This window comes from Orbicella franksi, chromosome 3 (assembly GCF_964199315.1).
Source record: "Orbicella franksi chromosome 3, jaOrbFran1.1, whole genome shotgun sequence".
NCBI lineage: Eukaryota > Metazoa > Cnidaria > Anthozoa > Scleractinia > Merulinidae > Orbicella > Orbicella franksi.
Genome location: NC_138147.1, coordinates 7,626,616 through 7,652,219, shown reverse-complemented (window position 1 = coordinate 7,652,219; position 25,604 = coordinate 7,626,616). Strand labels below are relative to the sequence as shown.

The window sequence follows — 25,604 nt, the reverse complement described above, 5'->3', positions numbered from 1 at the left end:
TAGCGGGGATCCGCGGACCGGGGATTAGCGTTATCGGGTTACCCCTCAGTATCTGATGGCTCTCTGGCCGTGTCTGGTCATCGCTTTTTAAAATATCGTTCATATTTTATTCTTTGCTTATACATAAGCTCTGAAATAGAGAAAAAAAAAGAAAGAATTTCAGTCTTTGAAAACATAAGATTTGTCGTGGAAGAAAGCGCGAGCGAGATTTCCATCGCGTGATAGAAATCGAGAGGCCGCCATTTTGTTAACAAGGGCACACGGCTACGCTACTCACTTCTATCACAGAATAGATAGTGAGTAGCATAGCCAATCAGAGAACGGCATTCGTGATACAACGCTAGTAGATTTATACTAATTAGATTATGAGCTCGAGATTTCTATGAGGTGATAAATGATGAGGCCGAAGGCCGAATCCACTCTCTCCTCATAGAAATCGAGAGCAAATAATCTAATTGTTTTAGTAGAATTCTAACTTAAATTAACGCATATAATGGTTTTTCGACGCATTATTAAACTTTACGCTTAAACAGAATCGCACGTATTGAATTGTCCTTGATAAATTTGCAGTTGTTTACGCGCGCGCACCGGTTTTTCAATAATTTCAAGTTTTTAAAGTCAAGAGCCCGTTTACATCATGTCCTTCTTTTTGTCTTCTCAGGAATATAATTATCATTTACATCTAAACTTTGTTCGAAGACTTCGGAAAAACGATAAAAGCGTCGCATTTCGTGGACGAACGACAGCTACTGCATTCTAATGGCTGATAGTGTACGAGTAGCTCAGCCAATCAGATTGCAGCATTTGCATTAGTATACTAATAGAATTCTACTAAAACTCGATAGAAACACAGATTCGCACGAGCTGTTGACGTGATGATGGCTGAAGCAAAGAGAATTTACCATTTGATGATCAAAGAAAACAAGTTTGTTTCTTTTCTTCGTCGCGGTACTTTCTGAAAAAAAAAAACAGAAAACATGTTCTCCGTGTTGCTATCGATTCGTAAAAGCTTGGGAGAACTCGAAAAAGCTGTGGAAACACTCACCTGTCGGCTCATGTTCCCACAATATTTCTCTGGCATTCTCCCAAACTTCGATTCGGGTTTCTGTAACTCGATAGGTACACGGTACATGTTTTCTGCTTCTTCAGATCACGTCTTCAGTGGAAAACTGTTTCGAGTCAAAACTGACAATTTTTTTTTAACAACAACAGTCAAAGTCAAACGAGACAATAGAAACTGAAAGGAAAGGTAAAATAATAATAAAAAAATCATAATCGAACTCGTGACTCGAACATGACTTTAGTCAGGCTACGATTAAACTTGAACACAATCAAAGGTCACAAGCAACCGTATCCGAATTCACGGACTGATCACGGGACGCGTACTCGCCCATTTGGAGCTGTTCCTTTGTGGTAGATAGTACTGCGGATTACAATGGTAAGCGAACAGATGCCAAGCAATCATACCTTGCTATAAGTTTATATTTCGTATGTTTCCAAGATCCTTTACACGTCCACCCATTGAGAGTTCAATTGACTGCAGGTCCTAGTGAGAGAGGCTAGCATTTAGTGTGATAGGATTAGGCCTTTAGAGACAGAGCGAGTCGAACATCATGAAATACGAATAATCAGAAGCTATTCAGTTGCTTCACTAGTTTTTAAGAAGCCTTTAGAAAGGCAGCTTAAGAGATCTTGCGGCCCTTACCTTAAGCATTGAAAAGGAAACTTAGTCTAGACAAATGAGGAAGTTAAATTGGCGTGTAATAAAATCACCCGTATACGATTTCTTTGGTTAGGCGGCTGCTGAAGTTGAGCTTAACAATGGAGCACGTATGCCTTCTATCGCTTTGGGGTAAGTCTTGCTGGTTTAATCATTTGATTCAAATAATGATATACAGTCAGGAGCCATAATCAGGGACGGAGGCCGTAAGTCTTGGGATCTGCGCGCACCTATGATATGGGACAATTTTTCTATTTTTAGAACTAATTGCGCAACCAATGACGATATATATCCGCGCGGATCCACGCACATGTCGGGGGTTCTTGCGTGGGTGTTGTCACGTTGTGTGATCACGAAATGGTGAGAGTTGCGAGATCCTCTTGCAGATTTTTCACAGCGATGGCAGGTAATAAGGCTGAGAATAAGAACCAGGGTTCTTATATGTAGTTTTACGCTCTGAGCTAATGGAAAAGGTGAGTTTTTCAGGGTCGAAAACAAGGCTTGAATTTCGCGCTGTGAATGAATAATATCTGCTCGCGCTAGTTGTACGCGTAAGCTTTTGCGTTTGTTTTGTAAAGAAAAGTTATGTAAGAAAACTCTTCACTCTGGTATCGAGTTAATTCGTGAATCTCCCACACAATGCCTCATCATAAGCAAAACCTGTTTTTGATAGTTTCTTATTGTTTCTGCTTGTTTGGTGAGTTTGCAAAAGTTTTTGAAAGGATCATCTGACGCGTACAAGTAGCTCATTTGCATAGTGCAGCGGGTGCACTTTCAAGTCCGAGTCGGTGTTTTCAATTGTCAACAAATCTTGACAAGGTTTCTTTCGTTGTTATTTGTGCTGAGATGCTGCAACAATTTTCACCAACGCCAAAAGGCCACTTACATTATGTGTGTTTCTTTAACATAGCGAAATCTTACTCTGCGAAAATAGACAAGGAGTGTTGATAACTCGACCAACAAAATCGAAATCGTTCTTCGAATTAAAGAAAGCGTCATCGTAACTTTGCTGATTATTTCTGCTTTATTCACTTATTTTCAACTAAGCTTTTAACATGTTCTCAAACATTTATCAACCTTAAACATATTTAAAAACTGGAGATGTTATCTGAGTTCGATGTAACTTTTCACACAAAAGTGCGGAAGTCCAATTTGTCATGTTTTACTGATTGTACAAAACACGCATCGGCGGACGCTCTTATTCATCGACAACAGACAATTTATTGGATTTTTACACGAACAAAACTGAGCAGTGATGACGTCATATTGAACAAACAATATCTCTAGAAATATTAAAGCAGTGTTCAATATCTCTAGAAATATTGAAGCAGTGTTCTTGAAACTTGGCACCACAAATGTACATCACTTGAAACTTGGCACATTTGTGGTGTCAAGTTTCAAGAACACTGCTTCCATATTTCCAGAGATATCATTTGTTCAACATTTTACCACCTTTAGTTGCAAACCTTATGACCTCATCACTGATCTAATTAGCATAATAGGAAAACGTCAAAGTCTCTGAAACGAAAACTGATATTTCAAAACTAAAACCGCCATTCTTCTGTACTTTGAAAGGCCTTTCAGATAAGCAGAAATTATTTTTCATGTCATATACACTTTAAAGGCATTCTTTCATTTAGAAAATGACTAACTGAACTTTTTGTTCAGACCAGAACAAAGTGGCCGCATTAACTGGGTGGCCGTGAGGCGGGATTTTACTATATTGCATGTATAAGACGAGGAAATGGAGTTTGCTATATTGAAATATTGTTAATAATCAGACAGTTTCGGGATAGTACTAATTGGCACCGACTCGGACCCAGTCCATTCTTGGTGAGTTAGCAACTGGGCGTGACACTAAAAAATCAGAGGGTGGAAGGCGTGTAGCGGTAAATAATGATTGTCTTTTGAGTGACTACTTTACTTAAGAACCACCGCCGTATACGCGTTAACTTGGAGTTACAAATAAATCTTGAAAAGTTAGGTTAACCTTGACAAGGATCATGTTTAATCAACTCTGACTTTTGGCAATTGAAGGACTTGGCAAATTATGGAGGGAGAGGTCAGTAAGGCTATCAGGCTTGCTCTGCAGTATGGGTACAGACACATTGACGGTGCGCATTTTTACGGAAATGAAGAAGAAATTGGCGAGGCCTTGGCGGAAGTCTTCAGAGAAGGAAAGTTGAAAAGGGAAGATGTCTTCGTCACGTCAAAACTCTGGTAGGCATTCTGTGGCGCTAGGGAGGTATCCGAGGGGTCAACTGAATGCAGATCGGCTTGAGAGTCAAAGATATCTAAATATTCCTGGGGGGGGGGGGGGGGAGTTGTCTTCGCGAGGTTTTGTTTCGTTAGACATCAATACACATGATTACTACAATGACTCTCTCCACCCTGGAGAGTGGAACTGTCGGCGCTGAACTCTTTCAGCATTTCTGTAGCATAAAGTCACGATGGAGTCTTTATAAGGAATCCTTATATTTGTCATAATTCAGATACATTCAGATATTTGTATACAGATATTAAAGGCCAATTTCCTCAAGTAGAAGTGCCTGCGGGGAATCATGGCAGTTGCATTCATGAAAACAAATATCCAGTCTAAGATGATGAATATAACTCACCATGATACCCAGCAGCCGCATCTTAGAGAGGGAATTAGCCATTGTAATCACCATCAGTTGAAGCTTTATAACTCAGGTGTTCAAGTTACAGTTCCTCCCATTGGATAAAAACCAGGCAATAAGATATCTGTGAGTTTTCCCGCGCTTTCAACCGGTTGCACGGTGACATTGCAAGTTCTGACTGGTCCTTTATGCGTATCATGAATGGCAAAAGTTTGGTTTGGCTTCACGAAGAGTTAGAAAACCGCCCTTGGTAATCATAGGTCACTTGTTAAAGTTCTATTTATTTTGGTTTTTTCGCAGGAATAACTGCCATGCACCTGAAGATGTGTTGCCAGCTTGCCAGGAGACTCTGAAAAAGCTACAGTTAGACTACCTGGACTTGTACTTGGTAAAAAGACTTACGTATAAGTTGTACCGTTTCATGTGTCATGTTTTGGCTGCCAGGGTAGTAATTAGATACTTTATACTGTTACAAACATATAGAACTTGTTTTCAGATTAATGCATTTATGTTTAATTTTACCGTAACAAATTCTTTTGAAACGTTTTACCGCACTAAAAATATCAGCATTGTTAATAACAACGTTTTTGTTTCCGTCCTTTCGCCTTCATTTCTGAATGGTGTTTTCAAACGATGAGGATTACCAGAACTCCTATTAGGTCTAACAGGAAAAGAAGATTATAGCTGACTTCCTCTTTAAAAATATAACACAAACAGCTTTGATCAGTAAACATTGTTTTCCAAGGCACTCTAATACTGAAATATCACCGCTGTTTGTGTTATATTGCTAATCAAGCTACGATGGCTTAAGAACAAGAGTTTATATGATTTTTTTCTTGCTTGTGTTTAGGTACATATGCCTTGGGCATTCAAGAAAGAGGCATTTAAGAAAGACACATTTTTTCCCAGATGCATTGCAGATGGTGTGATTGGATATTCAGCAGAAGGCATAGCAAATACCTGGAAGGTACTCACTAAACTTTGTTCCCATGATCTGTCCAAAATGGTGGACAAGGTCGGGACAGACCTTATTTGCTCGCCGTGTTCGCCATCTTGGAAAGATCATGGGCGCAAGGTTGCTGCTCACTTATGATCTAATCAGACCCAGAAAACAGCGCGCGGTCCACGAAATGCCTAACTTCTTTAGTCTCTTGAGAGACATGACTAACAGGCATTTGTGATAACGGAAATTAATTTGTGATATCTCTCAGTTATTACGCCTGCTGTGATTGGTCAATTTAGCGGGCCGTATTCTAATGTATGTCTCGCTAAAATTTAAAGCTGTTTTTGTTGCCAAAATGTTTCGTGATTTATCGCCAAGTGTTCTTAACTTTTATAGCCAGTAAATAAAAGTTTAAAACTTTCTTTTACTTTATATTGTGTATTAAAACGTGCCTACGACTTAACAACTATTTCAAATTGACTCGTTTTGCTTTCGACGTGCGTCACAAATTTGAAGCAGTTTCGTGTAAATGGAAATCGTTCCCAACCTCGTCTCACACACGGTAGAGATCAAAGAAATATCTTACTAACCTCGTCTTCTCGGTCCATACTGTAAGTTAAGGATCCTCACTTTTTCCCCTTCGACACGCAGTTCGTGCTTGGGCCACTGATAAATCGAAGGGAAAAAAACTCGGTCCGTAACTTGCAGTACTTGCAGGACCTCAAAATCGGTTAGTAAGAGGCATTTACAGGATCCATGTTGACAATATTAATGGTTGAATGGGAAGAGGCAGTCAATCATGGAATGTTTTCATTTTACCAAGCGCGCTTCTCTCGAGGAAGAATGCTGCTCAAGAAACAGCGAAAAATGCATGCTTTTCATGATTTCAAATTTTCCCCGAGTTGCTCTCGTAATTCATGTCTTTCATGTTTGATTGGTACATTCAAATTTTTATGCTTTGAAATAATAATAGATAGAAGTTCTTAGCCTGAAACAGCTGAATGTTGGTGTTTGAAAATTTCACCATTTGATGAAAAGCCGTAAACCTCGCCCAAAATTCATTAGCCTGCGTGTGTGGCTTCTCTGACTAACAGCACGTTAAATCCTAGATACTTGCGCTATAAGATATTTGCAATCCAATTGCAACTGAAATGCACATGTAATTGTCGTTTAATTCGTTTCCACAATAGACGACAACCATTCTTTACCCAGTTGTATTGACTGTGTTCTTTCTATAAACCTTCCTTTACTACAGGCCATGGAACAACTTGTTGACAAGGGCCTCTGTAAAGCCATTGGAATCTCAAACTTCACCATCAAGAAGACTCAAGCTCTTCTGGAAACTGCCAGGATAGTGCCAGCTTGCAATCAAGGTATGCTCTTGGGTTTCAAGAGTTGAAGGTTTGAAGATGTTAGTGCTTTGCAACAGCATTAGCAGCGTGCATCGGCGACTGTCGTGTTTGAATCTGGTATTTAGGTTCCTAGTGGGAGGTGGGAATGATGATTACGTAACAGAAACAACTACCGGCACCCTACAAACGACTTATTCAGCACATAAACAAAACCCAGAAATGGACTTGTAACAGACCGACCTAATTTGACTAGTAGACGGACCTCAAACAGACTAACTTAACTGGTCTTAATTTGACTAACAATAGAGTCAACTGATAAACGGATCGAAACTTACCACAACCGACTAACTGACTGCTGACAAACTTTCAGCCGATACCATCGTGGCTTAACTGACCAATCACTTTCAACGGACCAGACTTGTAACACCATCGACTAACACTATTCACTTGACTCTCAAGATGACTTCCGCTCAGGTTATCGAAACGTCAGTCACCAACAACACTTCTTTTCAGAACTACTCTCACCCGGACGATCACACAAGATGAACTAACGATACTCCTGGGTTCAAACCATTTGCTATGATTTCTTATATTAGAGGAAAACGTGAATAAGCTCAGTTATCGTTTTCTCACCATGCTGGTTGAAAATGGGAGCGATAGTGTCTTAAATTAGCAGAAAACGTGTTTGAACGAGAGTTTTAGTTGATGAGAATAAAGACCAATGAAAATCACGTAACTGGCTTGTCGGCATAATGTTCGCCTTCGCCAATTTCAATTCACGTTGTCGGTAACTCCATATGTTGTTGAAAAAACACAAGCTCGATCACGACCTGATCACGTGTGAGTCGAACGTTCAACGCCTTCCAGTTGTTGTTTCCCTAGGGAGTTAATAGTGAGTTTTGGCCTATGACACGTGACACCCGGCATGTTCTCCTCCAATGGGAGGTATAACACTTTTTGTTTTCTATTTGACAGTGGAACTTCATCCTTATTTGCCACAAGAAGAGCTCATAACTTTCTCCAAAAGTAAAGGTACAAACAGCAGCTCAACTCTAATTTTAAAATGGTTCACCTTCATTCACAGTTGTATTCTTATTTTGCCTATTTCGTGCAAATACGTGGCTAACATTGCATGTTGTGATTTCTTTTTAGGGATTGTTGTTACAGCTTATTCGCCGTTAGGATCTCCTACCAGACCAGAAAGCGTCTTTCCTGACAAGGCAACAGAGCCGATCGTGTTGGAAAATCCAGTGCTGAAGGAAATTGCAGAGAAACATAACACTAGCGCCGCTTTGGTAAGGACCAACAGCGTCTGAACACAGATACTTACACAGTCCCCGTTTTCCCCACGTAGCGTCCATGAGCTCCGAGGGTCTGGGGAGAGAGAGGACAGATTCAATTGTCATTATGAGCAGCAGAGTAAAGTTTCCCAGTTAGAACAGAGTGGGTAATAGACGTTATTGAACAGGGACGGATCGGCTAAATTTCTTTGAAATAAACGGCATGCGATCCCTGCTTTCTCCTCTCAAAGAGGCTTAGAAACGTTTGTTTCTTCTCTTAAAGAAAAGCACAAATTTTCTCCAAAACTTTCTTTTTCGCCATAAACTGGTCCAATTGACCATTCTTAGTCTCTAACGAGCAAAATTTGCCTCGATGAAGGAATTCATACATTTTTGGTTAAACAAGAAACAAAATGGAGTGAATTCGCTTTAAATAGGGCACTACACTACCCAACTAAGCTCTCGTTAGGTGTTTTGTAAACGCATTTATCCTCATCGTTTACCATTGATCAGAAAGGTATCATTGGGTGTTTTTAGGAGAAAAAATTAGTTGTTTGACTCACGAAGAACTAACCACACCGAGATCGTTTTCATGGTGTTTGGAAACCCTTACTATGGCTTAGATTCTGAATTCTCAAGCCTTTTTCTGTTCTGAATACAGGTCGCTCTAGCCTGGGGCATCAAGCGTGGAACTCCAGTCCTGCCTAAAGCTGTCTCTGAAAATCACATCAAAGAGAATCTTGAAGCACTTCATGTAAAACTAGACGAAGATGACATGGAGGCGATTAAAAACATTGGAATACATCAGCGATATTTTGTTCAGACATGGATGTACAAACCTGAGGAAATTCCTGAGAATCACTGGGACGGCGAGGACTAAAGCCGATTGAGACAAATGTAGTTTATATTCATAGTTGATAGACCCTTTTTTACCGATATGGCAGCCATTTTGAATTAATTGTTTTAAATAGCTATTATGGGATGGTCAGGGGGCAAATAAATACTAATTTGCCCCCTGAGCATCCCATAATAGCTATTTGAAACGATGAATTCAAAATGGCCGCCTTATCAGTAAAAAGGTCTATTACTGATTGTCAACGCTAATAGCAAGATGAATGAAGGAACTAGCTCTGAGTTCTTAATTGTGACTTAAAACGGCGACAGGATAAACTATTCAGCAATCTGTTTAATTCCAATAGATCATGGTTAATTCCTATTGGCCAATAACTGACGCTTCACTGATCTACTGAGCTACAAATGGGAATAAAAGACATTTAGTTTTTCATGGACTCCATACAAATTTGAGTCGTCCTAAAATTTATTCTTTAGCTTCATATCTATTGTAATAGTATGAAATTTTTTCTTGTAATCTGCGTGTGCAAAGGGGTAAATGCCGAGGGTAACCCTAAAATGCAGTAAAATTTCACCAAGGATTGATGGGGGAGAAGAACGCGCCCACCGAGTTGTTTTCAGATTGTGGCTCCAACGTTTTTTACTTTTGAACGCATTGGCATTGAAATTGATTCCGCTATAGTTGGTTATCTCACAGTGTGTGAGTAGCCATAGAGACGTTTACTAAAAGTTGCTAACTTTCGACGATCGAGTTGCGTTCGCCTTCCCTCTCCGTTAAAATCTTGAAGAAAAAATAGCGCTGTTTTGTCCACTCAGACAGAGCAGGAATGGTAAAATCCCAGTTTTACTTAGATGATTACAGCCATGCTACGTTTAAATAAATGGCTATCACTTTGCGTGAATAAATCGTGGTGATTGCAGATTGGTACACATTATATGGCAAGAATGTATCTAGAGTTTTCGCTGAAATTAAAAGAACACCTACCATTTTTCCGACAATAGATGTCCTACGGGTTACGATCTATTTGAAGAAGCGAGAAAGAGAACAAAAGCTCGTCCTCCCAAGGCAAGTGCGCGACCTGTCTATCTTTGATTGACAGAAGTTAATGTATGGGAGCACAGCCTAAGCCTCGGCCCGGCGTAGCGTCGCTCGCACGCGGGGTCTGCCTTCGCGCGCCGTTGTTCATGGTGACGCGTACCTTTTGCTGCTTGGCTTCATGCAAGTTGTTTGTTTAGTCGTTCCCACTGCACCCTCCCTTGCCATTCCCCCGGTCTTTCCCCTTTTCCCTTCTCCACTTGCTCCGGCCAGTGTGAACAGCACTGGATCGACGAATTTTGAAACGCTATTAATGTTGGGGATTAATGTTGGAAAAGTTGATCAATAGGTGTTACTTCCAAAGGGAGCTAAGGATCGCTGTTCTCTTTTAACAGGGAAGGGAATGTACGATAAGACGAAAGAAACTCGATATAGGTTATTCAATCAAATTAATGTATTCTCGCGTTCAAAACCAATTTCGAGCGTTTCAGTCTGAACTAAGAACTGCCAAAAGGGGCACAGGCAGTTTTCTTTTCAGGATCTTCAATATAAGCAATGTGTGTGCCTATTAACAGTAATTGACTGGATCTAATGGTTAACGAGCGGTCTGGGTTGAATCCCTGGCCGAGGTCAATGTGTTCTCAAGCTTTGAGCAAGACACTTAGCACAGTGCCTCTTCCAACCTACGCGTCTAAATGAAAATAAATGCTGGGGGTTACCCTGCGTGCGAAGGACTAACATCCCGTAAGGTGGGGTATGGGGGAGGGTAGGGCACTAGCCCCGACATAATAGGTCATTAGCCCGAAGGTTTTTATACTTTTGAGCGTCCCTGAATCAGATGACCAATCACAGCCGACGTTAGTATCTTAATGATCCCAGGAATCGTAGGGCTCGAAGTAAGCGCGCTGGAACCTTGACGTTCTCAAAGAATTGACTTTGTAAGCGCTTAAGGTCATTCCTCACATTTGCATTGCTCATCCTTACTGCGCATAATTTATGGCGTCATTAGCGCGCGCTCGTGCAGGCGCACTTTGAAAACATGACGGATTTGCCTTGATATTGAGCTCTGTCAGTTGAAAAATGGCTCTAGCTCACCAACGAGCACGGGCACCCCAATTTTTTTTCCACTCATTGTAATCAACTAATCATAAGCTTTGCGTGAGAAAAGACTGATCTAATTTCTATTGCTGAAAATTGAATAAATAAGAAAAATGGCAGATACACGGTGGTCTTTTCTATTTGGCAGTCGGTAACCACGTCAAGAAATTTGGTTCAAATTTTTAACCAAGGATTTAGCTTTCTGTCTGAATCAAACTTAAAACGTTTATTTGTGTCCGACACAATGTATTGACTGTAGTTTAATGCGTGTTCTTATGGGTCCGGGCTCACAAAGATGTTACAATTACTGGGAATGCGTTCTTATAATAAGCATTAAGTAATGCCAAAATGGGGCATTTTCAATGCCTCACTGCTCCTTAATGACCATGGGCACCCCCCTTTTTTATTTCAAAATCGAAGTTATCATATGACAAATATTCAGTGGACAAAGGTTGAACAAAAATCTATTGTCACTTTTATTTCAGCGGAATTACCTTAACAACACCAATTTTATTACATTTGTTTTTTATTTACCAACATAATGAAGAGGAAGTTCTGACACAGACTAAAGAGCAAATCAAGCTGAGAATCAACATTGAATGGTTAGGCTTAAAGGCTGTTGGTTGCTTGTTGGTTGAATTCCATCTCATCTCCGCTGCAGTAACTACTCCTCTCCATCCCACAGATCTTTAGGAACTTCCAGCTTACTGTTAGTGTATGGCCAGTGCATATTAAAGTATCGATGGCGGACGCCAATGTTCTCGACCGCCTTCATGTCGTCGTCGTCCAGTTTAACATTAAGGGCTTCTAGATTCTCCTTGATGTGGTTTTCAGAGACAGATTTTGGAAGAACTGAAATTCCACGCTTGATTCCCCAGGCTAGAGCGACCTGGAGGGAAAATAAACACGCCAAGATGGCAGTGACTTCTTGGGATAATAACGAATGGAGTTTTCGATAGACCAAAACAGCTTTTAATAAACAGTATATGATTTTACACGTTTCGCGTTTCATGGGGAAATTAAGTCTAGTATACTGAGGTGAAAGTTTAAACGGTTTCTAAATTTGGATCTGACCGTCATTCATTTCATTTTTGATCTACGCAATATTCTTCTTTCAAATCACACCGTTTGCTTTATCATAACCTTATTATATATTCACGATAATCGTTACTGTTTTAGTGGTCATGTAAATAAAGCTACTTGTTGTTGTTGTTGTTGTTGTTGTTGTTGTTGAAAGTGGAATACTTTTTTTAATTTGAGCTTTGTCAGACACAAAAACATGTAAGGTAGACTGGTACATATCTTGTATGTTTTATCTTACCAGTGCGACAGTGGTGTTGTGTTTCTCGGCAATTTTCTTCAAAACTGGTTCATTCAATACGATAGGATCATCCTTACGGACAAACCCACTTGGTCTGTCACTTGATCCTAAGGGAGAGTAACCTGCCACTACAATCCCTAAAATTAAGGCGTTAAGATCCAATAAGATAAAGAACTATTTGAAACAAGTTGTTGCTCTGGGAAAGTGATAGCCTGTAAGCAGGCTCACGTTGGAGCACAAGCGCGCGCGGCGAAGTCGCGAGACGAGAAAATACTCCTTTCCGCCGAATCGCTTTGCTATTCGCCGCTCGCGCGTGTGACTCAAAGGTGAGTCTGCTCGCAGGTTAGGAAAGTGACCAAAGGGCCGCCTCCCTCCCTCTTTTTCTCAACGAAAAATCAGGAAGATGGACACATCTTCGCCATCGCCGTTAGCGGTAAAAGCCATCACCCCATTGAAACCCTCAAGTCGAAATGACTGTTGCTCAGTCAATGACCCTTTTGAAGCATTCGCAAGAGAGAATTATTATAGAGCAAAGACGTTTTAATCACGACTTTGTTTAATTTTCATTTTTTTAAAAAACTAAATCTTATATTTTCAAGATTACTCAGCATTGACGGATAAAGGTTATGCAGCCTACCTTTGCTGTCGCAGTACTTTTTTAGTTCTTCTTGGCGAAAATACGGATGGCATTCCACTACAAAAGTAACAATATATCACTTACAGGCTAACCACACAACGTAGTTACTCATAGCTAAGACGGAACAAATCAATGAAAGTTGAAAAATTTATAATAGTATATAAGTTCACCTTGGTTACAAGCTGGCATTATTTTGGCAGTTTTCAGAAGATCTTCCGTTTTCTTGATGGTGTAATTTGAAATGCCAATGGCCTTACACAGACCTTTCTCAACAAGTTCTTCCATGGCCTGGCATAAAAAGAAGTGCAGAATCATTTACAGGATTATGCCCCTGAAGGAGACGAATATAGGCGTGGCTCGAGATTTATTTGACCCCCAAAAGGTACCACCTTAATGGAGATGACAGCAGGTTTCGTATAATTACTGTTTTCGCGTGCATCCTAAAGGATAATTAAACTGCACGCAGTTTCTCTTTTGCTCGAAAATCCGTGGAGATAAACGCAAAACGAGAGAGCGTAAGAGCGTGACATGCTAGCATCCCTTGAAGGCGGCCGCGAGCTGCATGTCACGCTCGAAAGCTCATGTTGCTTTGTTTTGCGATCTTAATTGCTTTCTTCCCCACGAATCTAGAGCAAAAGAGAGATTGCTCGCAGTCTTAAAGATACTTTGATGGTTAAAGATAGTCGCATTCCGTCCTGACCAACCGAAGTGAGACCAAAATCCTTGATTTATACCCCTAAGCGAGACGAGCATCCCTGACCTTTTAATATGGGAGTCCCCCCCCCGGGGGGGAATTGACTACATACGCAAACATCTGGTAGCACAATGGTCGTTTCACTTACCTTCCATGTCTTAGCAAAACGTTCAGCGGAGTAGCCAAGAATTCTTTCAGGATCAGGTTCTTTTTTTTCTTTGTTGAAGGAATTTGGCAAATGAATCTGAAAAAAGGAACCCGGTATTCGTTTAGTGATTAATTGCTCTAGGGCTGTGATAACTACAACTTAATGTCCTATTCATTGCTAAAGAAAATGTCCTGATGAAAACGTGGTTATCAGGACTCATTGCGGTGTTTGTTAGCTTGTGTACAGTCGCCCCCTGCCCTCAAAAAAATCGGGGAGCGGGCGGCTGTTCACAGGCTAGTGTTTGTGGAATTACTTGGTTGATGATGACATTTCGATCAGTTCTTATTAGAAATAGTTTCCACATTAGGGACAGCCAGATGTATGTCCGTCATCCCCTTCCCTCTTGAGGAGACGAGGGAAAACTGTCATCAAAAGGAAGGCAAAACAGGTGGTAAAATGGAAAAAATGTAAAGGTTAATTCTGCTTATTTCTTTTTAAGCAATATTTTAGACTTCATGTCACGAAAGAAGGGCTTAGTCTAAATTTAAAGGGAGAGCGGTTTTATCTTGATAAGCCTTAGGCCCTGGTTGTTGGAATGGTGGTTAACGCTATCCACGGGATAAGTCACTATCCAGTGGATAGTGTGGTTTTGGTTTTTAACAGTTATCCGTTGGAAAGCACTTTATTCGGTGGATATCGTTATCCAGCCTTCTAACAACCGGGATCAGAAGAAAAGAGAGTGACTTTTACCAGGTACAGATCTAGATAGTCTGTTTGTAGATCATTCAGTGTTTTCTGACATGCAGGCAAGACATCCTCTGGGGCATGCGCAGTGCACCTGAAAACAAAAAATCAGACGTCATAGCACTAGCTTAACCCTTAATGCTCTGGATTCCAAAGAGAGAGACACCCAGGTTCATGACCAACAACCGGATTCGTTTCTTCTGATGCTCTTGAGTCTCTTCCCATTGCTGCCTAGTACAGTTCTCGTTTGGCAGTATTTTGGAAACTTCCTAAGGCGATTTAAAACTACCACGAATGACGGATGAAAGAGTTTAATTATCCAAGTTTTCTTTAGACAATTACCGAGAACTAAAATTTTGACTGAGTTTTGAATTGCGCAAGCTTAGAATAACTAAGTGGACAACAATTTAGTGTTAAACAGGTTTCCTGGTTAACGCTAAGGCAGGATTAAAATTTAACCGAAGTATTACTTTTTCATGTTTTTCTTTTTTTCTTGTATAAACATGTTTTTGACTGCTTACGTTTTGTGCAGTTTGTCGGAGATTACTCTAGCTCAAAACTAAAGGACAAGCAATAAAAACAGGAAACCTCATCGAGAAAATAAAAAACTGAAGACAAAATTCTCCCTAATCCTGCGCTAGCTTACTCGGGCTTTGAACGGCCCCGCCCTGCAGTATAAATATCGCGACACTGAATTAATTCTAGTTTTGCGTTGGTACATTTTTGTATTCTGCGGGATGCAGTTGCTTAAGAAAGTACTATAAAACAGTAACATGCTGAAGAAAAATGCCAGGAAAAATGCTTTTATTTACCAAAGTTTTGACGTGATAAAGATATCTTCACGTTTCACCTTCCCATCTTTGAATACTTCTTGTAATGCTTCACCAATCTCGGCCTCGTTCATGTAGATTGCTGCACAGTCAAGATGCCTGTACCCATACTGCACAGCGAGTTTGACTGCCTGTCCTACTTGACCCTTCGCACTTTTCCACGTCCTGTAAGATTCATCAACATATGCTAAAATTTTTCTGGCAAAGTAAACACAAATTAAAATGCAATGACCTTTCAGGGGCGCAGCGACCATATACGCACCTACACACGTGCACACCTCCGAAAATCCAAAAAAAAAATTAATTATATGTTCACTCAGTGGTGAAAAACGCTGTCTTTATAATTAAATCGGTTGTTTAGACAGTTTCTGGACTGATGCAAAGAACACAACTTACTAAATATTCAGCGTTTTTTCCCCTAAAACTGTTGATTGGGAAACATGGGAAACAGCATTTTCGAGCCCCTAAAAATATAATTTCCCGCGGCATGTCCCCAAACCTCCTTTGGCACCCCATTAACTAAAAAATGCAAGTTGTGTCCCTGGAAGTCTCCCACGTACACGCTACCAGAATCAGCTGTAACGTTGTTTCTCTTCACTTTGTTGCCCCGGCAACAGAGTTACATTTAACGCTTATGACTGGTCCCAAGGGGAACAGTGAATTTTATTTCCCAGAGTTTCAATGTTTCCGGAGGCGAAGTCGAGGGAAACATTGAGATTCGAGGGAAACAAAATTCCACCGTTCCCCAAGGGACCAGTCATTAAGTGAGATTCCAGCGACAACATCAGGCCACCTTGAACTGCACGCTCTGATCACCTGCAACAGCGGTCAACATTTCGCGGGTAACAGTGAACTGTTTCCCGTTTGATGTCATAGTTTTCGCAATGTTGTCCCGCTCATGGCATTTGGTGATAAACAGTTTCATTGTTAGATGTCATGTGCCCATGAACTAGCCGATGAATGGGCACGCTGTAGCGGGAAAAACGCCAGCTATATAACAATACAAGTTCTCAAAATCGTTACCGCACGTATTACTGCTAGTGTTGCATGACGCAGCAAACCGTTGCACAAAGTTGAACACGCCTGACACGCGTCTACCTAGCCTTGCACAAAATGTTACTGCAACTTGCAACACGTGTGTTGTAACGCGTAAAAACGTTTTGCAACATTGCTGTACAGCAAGTTGTTAGAAACATGTCGTGTTGCCCGTTAGTGCCCGGTATTACTCGGCCCTGTGAAGTTTTTATGTTTTGTATTTTTTGCTTTCATTCAGATCAGATATTGTCTTGAACAACACTTACCCCAAACCAATGAGTGGCATCATCGCTCCATTCGAGAGTTTTGCAGCCTTGAATCACCCAAGAAGAAATAAACAAACAAAAAAAGTTACAATAAATATTTTGTCTTCATAATTTTGATTTTCGGCAATTGACGAAGGACAATCCAATCACAACCATGAATAATTTTTGTTCTGATAACCATAACTCGAGTACACACAGTCCGCTAAACTCCACTGAGTAATCCAGTCTAGTTGAAATTTTCCATTTTCATGAATTAACAGTATAACAAACCTGATCACGGAAAGCAAAACTAATTTCAAAGTTTACTTTCGTTTGCGTGAATATCAGAGCGATTTTTCAGAGTGAAAAAGCCACCTTGGTCACCTCTTTGTTCTAATAAATATTCAGTGAGATGCAAATGCAAGATGACCCACTAAAATAGCCAGCTGTTTTAGTCCATTTACAAACAGCATGAATTTAAAAACCCTGGTTTGCTACGATGATGAAAGCCGTAGCACGTTCAAGTATATCGTTACATCGCTATGCCCGTCTAAGTAACAGATAAGTTCGAGATCTGGCGTCTTCCGTGCACTGTTGCAAGAGATTCAAATTTGAATGTAAAATTGCTTAGTCATGCAAGATCATGCAAATGGTACTTATACAAGTAAATAAAAGATAGCGTGCAAATTACAAAGAAAGGCTTGAAGTTACGACTTGAATTTGCTGATAGGTGAAGAATATTCCCACAGTTTGCAAAGCGTCTTTTATCTTGAGCGATAAAGGTAGTGTTGGCGCGCTAGAAAGTAATTGCTGGAACTCGAGGCAAGACAGCTCAGAGTTCTGCAGACATTTCACGTCGATGTGTGATGACTGAAGTTCCTACCAACTAAAAAATCGCCGTTTTATTTCTAAAATTTATCTTTGAAAAGAGCACTTACCATTTTTCGTACAATTTATGTCTTACGCTGAACGATCTATCCAAAGAAGCGACGAAGTTGCAATCCAGCTGGAGAAGCTCCTCCTTCTAAATAAAGTAAACCCTCTGCGTCCGTTCGTGACAAACCAAAGAAGTGTCTGCATGTGAAGCTAAGCGACTGTGCAATCAAGAGTCACGCGATCTCTTTTAATGGAAAAAAAAGCACCGTCACTCCCATGATACCACGCGCACGCAAGAAACTTATCCCATCAACATCGTCGGTTATTCATATAATAGGCTATGGATTCGGACGTAAACATGTGAAACCGATTTCTAAATGTTTCAGTCTAAACTAAGAACTGCCAAAACGGGCATCGGCAGTTTTGTGATCGGGATTTTTTGGGATATTTACGGATATGGTTTTATTTGGTTACTACTGATCAGATTGATATCATTATCCGTAGCAACAGATGGGGATTTATACACCACTCCATCTCTAGCAAACTCTCTTGTGTACTTTGTTGTCTTTTTTTTTTTAGCCATATGCCACAACTTGAACTATCAGATTCTCGGTTGAAGCTCTCCAGACTCTGCTAGCTGGATTTGCTCTCCATAGTCCTAAGTTCAACCCCTCGGTCCCAGTCAAAAGTGCAAGTAATAAGTTATACGGCTTAATGAGTACGTTGTGTTTGTCGCGGTAATGTTTTAGTATTTGAAGTTGTCGTAGTATTGTAAGTAGTTTGAGTGCTCTAATAAAATTTAAAAAAAACCCTCGGTCCCGCTTTGTTAGTAGTCAACTGCCTTACTTGTCTCTTTCCTAGCACTTCGGACTTTTGACCATGTTGTGTTTATTTGTAAAATTCCTTTGGTGTGTTTGAGTGATGCCCTATTGAAGCTCAAAGCTAGGACCAAATACAACCATGCTCAAGCGCCAAAGAAACAAATTTTGGAATGTATTCTTTCCTATTTGCCGAAATTATAGTTTGTAACATGCCTATAATCATGGAAAAGTATATTTTTTAAAACAAACATCAAATCGTCTTTTGGAGACAGTGTTCAGGCCCTGAAACCGAGTTTGAAGAGGATACACTTGGATAGTGATTTACACACAGAAAGTGGTTTGTCTGATGAATGGCCAGCTAAGAGTTGTTCCCATTACCAAACTTCTCTTTAATTTGATCGCGCATCTTTTTCAAATTATGTGGCTCTCTCTTGAATTAGCCTTTTTCGACTCTTTTGTGTTGTTTGTCAACAGTCAGCCCACGCCAAACCTGCTTCGTTCACGGCAGGCCTCTCTCCATTGTTGGAGCGCGGAATTCTGGGCTATTTGCACTCGGCTGTTGCACTCAGAAAACTGGACTGCTCCGCGTTTCGCAACCTAACCGTCATGCCCCGTGCTCAGCGTTTCCTGCCATTCACCGCAAAAATACAGCCAGGCCTGCAGCAACATAAATTATAATCTTTAGAGAGGACGCCGCATCAGCCCTTGCTGGTTTACATGCGAGCCCTCTGTCCTGATCTGGCAGACTGGCATAGATCCAATGAGAGTGCCTAATGTATGATATATGTACATCGAACCCTGCATTGACAGTTGCATCAAAATGTTAGTATAGTTCAACTGCCAATTAAGGAAAAAAAAAAAAAAAAAAAAAAGACAGGTTTGCGACTGCAACTTGTTTTGGTTCTTTGTGGTCCTTTCTGCCATGTTTACTCCTAAGAGTGCACTACATTATCTATTACTTTCCAGTTTCTTTTTTTTTTAATTAAAGAAGTTTGACTCTTCCTTGAATTTTGAATCAGTAGTTCCTAAGAGCTTCAAATTCTCCTGAGATTTCACTGGAATTTCTCGGTGTCTCGGTGATACGCAGGGAGGACTTCGCCTAGCAAAACTACTTCTGTCGGGAAGTTTAAGTTCTAATGTGCGCAGAGCAAACCGGCCATCGATGTTTAACTGATGCGGAAAACCATACAGTTTACATGTACAGGTGAAGGGAAAAGCAGCATTCACTCTCAAAGTACATGAACACAAATTTAACCAGTTACTGACACGAGGCTTGGTGTCCGTAGAGTTCGTTGAATAAGCTAAATCATTTTGAACTCAAACAATAATTTTGCGGATTTTTATTTTTTTTTGGCCTTTCTAGGCCACTGTCTGGACACGACAGCCCAGCTACATTTCTTATGACAACTCTGGAATATTTTATTTCAATGTTATTGTTTTGTTTTTGTTTTTGTTTTTTCTTCTTCTTCTTCTTGTTCATCTTCAGTTTGTTTAGCAAAGTACTTCTTCTTTTCTGTCGGATCAGGTATAATTGTCTCTTTACCAGGCTTCCACCCAGCCGGACAAACTTCACCATGCTTGTCAGTATATTGAAAAGCCTGAACTAAACGAAGAGTCTCATCAACTGATCGGCCCACCTGCAAACAGAAGCGAGTGGAAATGTTTTAGTAAGCATTTTTGCCTTCATAAGATCATTGTTCCTTTTGCCATTGTTTACATTTTGCCTAACAGAACAAGTCACTTTGCATAGAGAAGGCATCACGCTAGACACAGATTGTCTTTTTAAACCATTTACAGAGTTACTGTACGTGTAGTGATACTGAAAGGGATATTAGCTTTCCTGAACTGCAAAGGTTCTTGAAGGCAAAAGCACTCAGCCCTTGCATTCTTTGTAATATTCTACACACAAAAAGTACTTTTTATACAAACGGGGCTCCAAATCCTATAGACAGTTGATCATGCCATGCTCTTTCAATAGTCAGAACTGATGTTTGTGTAGGTGCAAGTGAAGCATTTGTGCTTATGGGGTAACTCTTTCATAAATGGATTCCTCCACAGCATATAAACTACTTGAAGTCACTGCCTAAGGTGGATACCAAGCTCCATCCAAAGCAAGCCTTGACAGAAATGTAGTAAACCTCATTATCACACATTAATGGGCTATATACGGTAAGTGTACACCAATGACTACTTACCGGTAGGTCATTCATAGTAATTTGACGTAGAGTACCTTTGTCATCGATAATAAATAGACCTCTGAAAGACAATTATAGAACAATAGTATTTGGATTGAGAAATAAAGATGTTGTTGCTGTTATTATTGATGTATATAGCTTCTAGACAATTTTAGTGAAAACTGAATGGGGCATTTTAGAAGCAGAAAAATATTTAAATCCTAAATTCTTTTGCATTGCCCAGAAAGGGTCGCTACAACTGGTCAAAAAGTCTCCAGCAATGAATCAGTAGCAATAACTACAATAGCATTGACATCACTGCATGGCTTGTAAAAATATACAAGCAACACTACACAATGCAACTGTTTACAATTTCAGCATAATTATAGTATGCCCACAGTACACAAGTTTTGACCATGATGTGAGTAATGCACTGGCCCTGACATGACATGTTCTCGAGTGTACTCATAGTTGAACTTAGCCAGTACAAGAGATGTTTTTACCATAACTGCAGAAATCATTGCATGCCCATTGGCTTATTTTCATTGTCAATAAGCGGCCAGACATAATGAAATTCGTGCATTTTGACAATTGTGACAACCCTGACTTTCCACATCGATGAGTATTAAAGTAAGTGAAAATGAACAAATGACAAAATATATTCACAGAAAGTATACTCAAACCATGCAATAAAAACAGATCTCCTCACCTTAAGGTATGCCCTTCATTTTCAAGAAGTACTCCATAATCTTTAGCAATCTGGTGATTTAAGTCTGATAACAGGGGATACTTGAGCCTTCCTAGACCACCTTCTTTCCTTGGGGTGTTGATCCTAGAGTTGGACGGAGTCAAGGAGCATTTTGATATCACCAGCGTAACTAATAAGATAATGTACAATGGAATTCTGTTGTTTTCCAAATGTACTTACCAAGCTAAATGAGTAAAAACTGAATCTACCGAGCAGCCAACCACTTCTGTGTTAATTGCACGGAACTCTTCAATTCTGTCACTGAAGGCAATGATCTCCGTTGGACAAACAAAAGTACTGCAGAACACAGAAAGACGAAAGTGAGTTTACAAATGAAATCTTGTCTGACAAGGTATGGTTACTGTAGAAACATGTAAGTGTAATCTTTTGGAGCTGAGTTGATCAACAGTTAGAGCGTGTACATACTTCCACATTTTATTCAACCTCCTATCAGAAGTTGGTTTCTCAGCATCAAAAAATTATTAGGAGTAGCCTTTCACTGCATGAAGCACCCAAGAGTACTGCTATCTCCCCGGATAGGATGAATGTTCTTCGCATATCACTCCCACATATTTCATCAGGCTTGGGTTGTTTGAAAGGTGGATATCTATCTAGTGGATACGCTGGTTTGTTTTCTTAACACTTATCCATTGGATAGCGATTTATTTGGTGGATAGCATTATCCAACCTATGAAGAATCTGGTTGTTTTCCAAACAGTTAACAATTCTCATTTAAATTTCCAATTCAAGGTGGAGAAGCAAGTTAGTAAGTGAAGCGTCTTGTAATGCCCAAGAACTCAACATGACAACCCAGTCTTGAGTTAGTGGCACACCAACCAGTATGCCACTGGCTGTAACTCATGATGGCTAGTCATTATGATTAATTTAACTTCCTATCTATAAAACTAAAATTGCCAAAGCAGCCCTTTAAAAATGCAGTGGCAGCCGTCAATTTTGCCACCTACATTAACTTATTTGCCACCCACTTCAAACAGGATTTAACTTATCCCGACAAATAACAAAACCATCTCCAGCCTGCTATCCTGTGCACTACTACAAAACATTTTGCCTGGGCTAAAATACTGGAATCCAGAGACAAAGTCTACACACTACAAAGAACACTTACAAGTCAAGAGGATAGAAAAAGAACACAAGATATTTCCCTGTAATAGAACAAATAGAGACATGAAATCAGTTAAACTTGTATGATTAAAAGAAAAATAGAGTTGGAAAAATAGTCACTTTCAATGACAAAAATTACATAGTTGATTGCATAGCGGCATTCCCCACAGGAGTGAAAGGGTTAATTTCTCACAACTATTAAACATTAATGTCTCCCTAAAACAATATGCTGCAAAATGTCTTCTTACACTGAACACAACAGAAAACTTTTTATTACAATCTTTGTTATCACGGAACAGATCATTTATGAATGGTCCAGGCAGAGATCTTAGCTTTAATTAATGAAAATAAATTGATTTTGTTTATGTTTGTCACCTTTTGTTGCTACCTCACCTTTAAAATCTGTTATCTTCAGGTCTTTAAACTCTCCATTTACTACAGCTGTTCCTTCCCAATGTGGTGCTGGCTTGGAGACTGTTCAGAGAGTGTTCAATTACCATTAGATCTTACTGTAGTTTTACTTAATTTCTGTTTCTAATAATTATTAAAATAGACACTCTTATAATCTTGATTACTACTAACAGGGTCCAAAATTAACTTTTTAAGGCGGGCGCCAACTGGCGACTGAAATTTTTTTTCAGTTGCCATATGGAAAAATGTGGTCGCCAAAAAGTGTCAATAAAATTTTTCCTTCGCAGCGAAACAGAAACCAAAATTTTTGGGCGCCATGGGCTTGCTGGCAAAATATTTGCAATTGATGTAATCAGGAATCAAACCAGTGCGCAAATCATCTTTTGACTACTTTGACAGATCTACATTTCTGCCTCTTGATGCTCAGAGAATATCTAAATCTTCAACTAATTTCTTCACGGATGTTCCGTCTCCACCATGTAATAAATTATGGAAAGATTTCAGAACATCTTTGGACACCAAATCGCCTGAATAAATATTTACAGCGAAAGAACGCACGTGGCCTCTTGAGCCTGCCATACGTATGTTATGGGAAACCGCTGAAAAAACATGGCGGCGAAGCTTTGCACTGATCGTAGCTGTGAAACGTTGTGGTAGATTTATAATGAGGAAAATCGGTTTCATACTTCAAAAGCAGTGGGAAGGTAAAAAGTAAGTGCCCAATTGGCGGGCGGCTTTGAATTTTATTTTAATCGACTTGGCTGAAAATCAAAGTTATTGTATAATTGTCGTGGCATGAAATAGTTAATCGCCCGCTGGCGACCAGTTGTGAAATTCTGGTCGCCAGAGCAAAATTTTTAGTCACATTGGCGACCAGGAAAGCGCAATTTCGGACCCTGGCTAATCAGTTAAAATAGACCCTTTTAAGCACAGTTTCTGGTGCCAACATGGTTGGCAGATAAACACAGCAAAAATTACACAAGTGGAAAAGTTAAAGTTTCAGGCCCAATTCACTTGGCTGTGCTCTAGAAGTACCTGGGTGCTACAGGCAACTACCTTTTGTCTTTAAGCAACTAGAAAACTCACTTTTTTCATGTAAGCTCAAGCGCTGGGCACCCAGGATTTTATGGTTTGGTTTGGGCTCCTGGTAATTTTTCTCCTAAGACCACAGTCTTGATTCAATAATTTGTCTATGATTTACACGATGATGTTTTGAAGTTTTAGGAGTTTAAAAGTGAAGATGCACAGCAGGAGATTTTACCGATAAACTTTGAAGGATACAGCTGTGCTAACAAGTGAAGAATCGCATTTATAATTTTTCAAACCACTGTCTCCAAATTTTCTTGGAACTGTGGTCCACTTTTGCAGTCAAACATACATCAGTGAAATGAAAACCTTAATTCTGGCTTTTCTTGGGATGCCAACTCCTTCAAATTGTATCAGTGAATTTGCTTATCTGGTATCTTTAGTTTTCAAAGAATTCATAATACATGTATTTGAAATGCAAATTTTCTGGGAATTGTAAAGATTTTCCACTTTCCCCTTACATTTGCTGTAATTTTTACCATGTGAGGCTCTAACCAAGGTATCAGAAACCATGAAAGGGTCTATCTTACTGTACCAGTACAATGTAATGAACTACTTGTAAAGTCATAATTTTCTGCATGACCTTAGTGAATAACCTTCCACTCACCATATTAGAAAAAAAAGAAAAAAAAAAAGAAAAAACAATTTGTAATCTCAATTTTAGTGTCACTAATAATTCTTCAGACATCTTCGAGAGCAGGCCAATTTGCCACATTGCATAAACGTAATACATGTAGAGGTTAATAACTTCACTGACTCTAAAAATAGTATTTAAAATAGCTTACAGTCATTCTAATATACACCGTACATTGTGTACACTCACAAATGCTGAGGTCAGGTACAGTAAAAAGTTTAACTGTTTTGGCCTCAGCTGCTGCTTCAGTCGAAGTGCAGTAAGACTATATTTTCCTCCACCATTTTCAAGATAGCTGAAGATAAATCCACAGTTTGTCTTGACGGCACACAGTGCTTAAAAGCGAAACGTATATGTACTTCTACGCTTCCCGACTTTCTGGATCTTGCAATCAAGGAATTGATAAGAAGTCTTCGATGATTTAGCCACAAGTTATCGCATTCTGTTTGATTTTGGGTTGATCTACCATCAAAGTGTAATCTACATCGCGTCTAACTCCGAAACAAGGCCGAGCGTTTGGCCAACCAAAAACACAAACAATAGGTTTTGGGTCAAAATATATTCAGCGCCATGCGTTCCGATTCATTGGTTTGCAAATAAAAGCGAACATCAACACTCGACAGTAAGCTGTGATTGTTAAGTACTTCTTAAAAACGGAATAAACAAAAAAATGTTGGCTTTGAAATCTTTGTCTTTGCAATTTCCTACTTTCCAAGACACAAATCAGCGAATTGAAGGCAAGATCGAACAATCTGCACCGCAACTAATCTTCCGGCCTGATTATCTTCAACCTGCAGGTAGGATTTCCGAAAACAAAATATTGCGTTCTAAACGATAGTGACAGGGAATTTAGGAATTGTTTTAATTTGTATGAACATATGTGGTAATATGCACGTTTTCAAAAAAATCTTTAACCAGACCAAACTGATCTTACTTTGGGCTTTGCTCCAGTGAACTGCATGCTCTGAAATCGTTGTTTTTTCTGGATAAACTTGGCCACCAGCATATCGTCTACAACTTTCTTCTTCATCTACCTTATTGGCAAAACTGGAAACAGACATAAAAGCCACGAGTAAAACAACACCGACCATTGTTGCCATCTTGACTTGTAAAAGAAACGAAAGATATAGCGCCTGCGCAATACTGTGGGGCATTCCCTAACGTGGACCAATCAAT

At 39.8% G+C, this 25,604-nt stretch overlaps 3 protein-coding genes across 5 annotated transcripts in view; 1 reads left to right on the top strand and 2 right to left on the bottom strand.

Annotated features, from left to right (window-relative positions):
• The first annotated feature begins 1,210 nt into the window (after positions 1-1,210).
• On the top strand, positions 1,211-10,353 carry LOC145481003 (aldo/keto reductase slr0942-like). Of its 2 annotated transcripts, XM_081459360.1 has the most exons (9): positions 1,211-1,438; positions 1,797-1,852; positions 3,758-3,940; positions 4,642-4,729; positions 5,192-5,308; positions 6,540-6,657; positions 7,612-7,668; positions 7,789-7,931; positions 8,578-10,348. In XM_081459360.1, the coding sequence occupies exons 1-9, from the start codon at positions 1,436-1,438 to the stop codon at positions 8,794-8,796; spliced, it is 984 nt and encodes a 327-aa protein (XP_081315486.1). In that variant the 5' UTR covers positions 1,211-1,435; the 3' UTR covers positions 8,797-10,348. The 2 variants fall into 2 exon arrangements, with proteins under 2 accessions (XP_081315486.1, XP_081315487.1); XM_081459361.1 differs by lacking the exons at positions 1,211-1,438; positions 1,797-1,852 and adding an exon at positions 1,862-2,193 and having other exon boundaries at positions 8,578-10,353.
• A 56-nt stretch (positions 10,354-10,409) lies between these two features.
• LOC145481004 (aldo-keto reductase family 1 member A1-like) lies at positions 10,410-18,272 on the bottom strand. The gene is made up of 9 exons (XM_081459362.1): positions 17,495-18,272; positions 16,578-16,624; positions 15,259-15,441; positions 14,453-14,540; positions 13,703-13,798; positions 13,031-13,148; positions 12,861-12,917; positions 12,224-12,360; positions 10,410-11,791 (listed from the first exon to the last, which is right to left on the bottom strand). Exons 1-9 carry the CDS (start codon positions 17,495-17,497, stop codon positions 11,567-11,569), a joined length of 954 nt encoding a protein of 317 aa, XP_081315488.1. The 5' UTR covers positions 17,498-18,272; the 3' UTR covers positions 10,410-11,566.
• A 345-nt stretch (positions 18,273-18,617) lies between these two features.
• LOC145481019 (peroxiredoxin-4-like) overlaps positions 18,618-25,604 on the bottom strand; it is a 254,197-nt gene continuing 247,210 nt past the window's right edge. Inside the window, exons 1-7 of one of the 2 annotated variants that reach the window (XM_081459392.1) lie at positions 25,363-25,554; positions 22,691-22,771; positions 22,302-22,338; positions 21,356-21,472; positions 21,137-21,259; positions 20,449-20,509; positions 18,618-19,890 (exon numbers count right to left, since the gene is read on the bottom strand). In XM_081459392.1, the coding sequence (XP_081315518.1) occupies positions 19,684-19,890; positions 20,449-20,509; positions 21,137-21,259; positions 21,356-21,472; positions 22,302-22,338; positions 22,691-22,771; positions 25,363-25,528 (792 nt within the window). In that variant the 5' untranslated portion in view covers positions 25,529-25,554 and the 3' untranslated portion in view covers positions 18,618-19,683. Of the gene's footprint in view, positions 19,891-20,448; positions 20,510-21,136; positions 21,260-21,355; positions 21,473-22,301; positions 22,339-22,690; positions 22,772-25,362; positions 25,555-25,604 lie in introns of those variants that run through there. The other variant, XM_081459393.1, reaches the window with a different exon arrangement.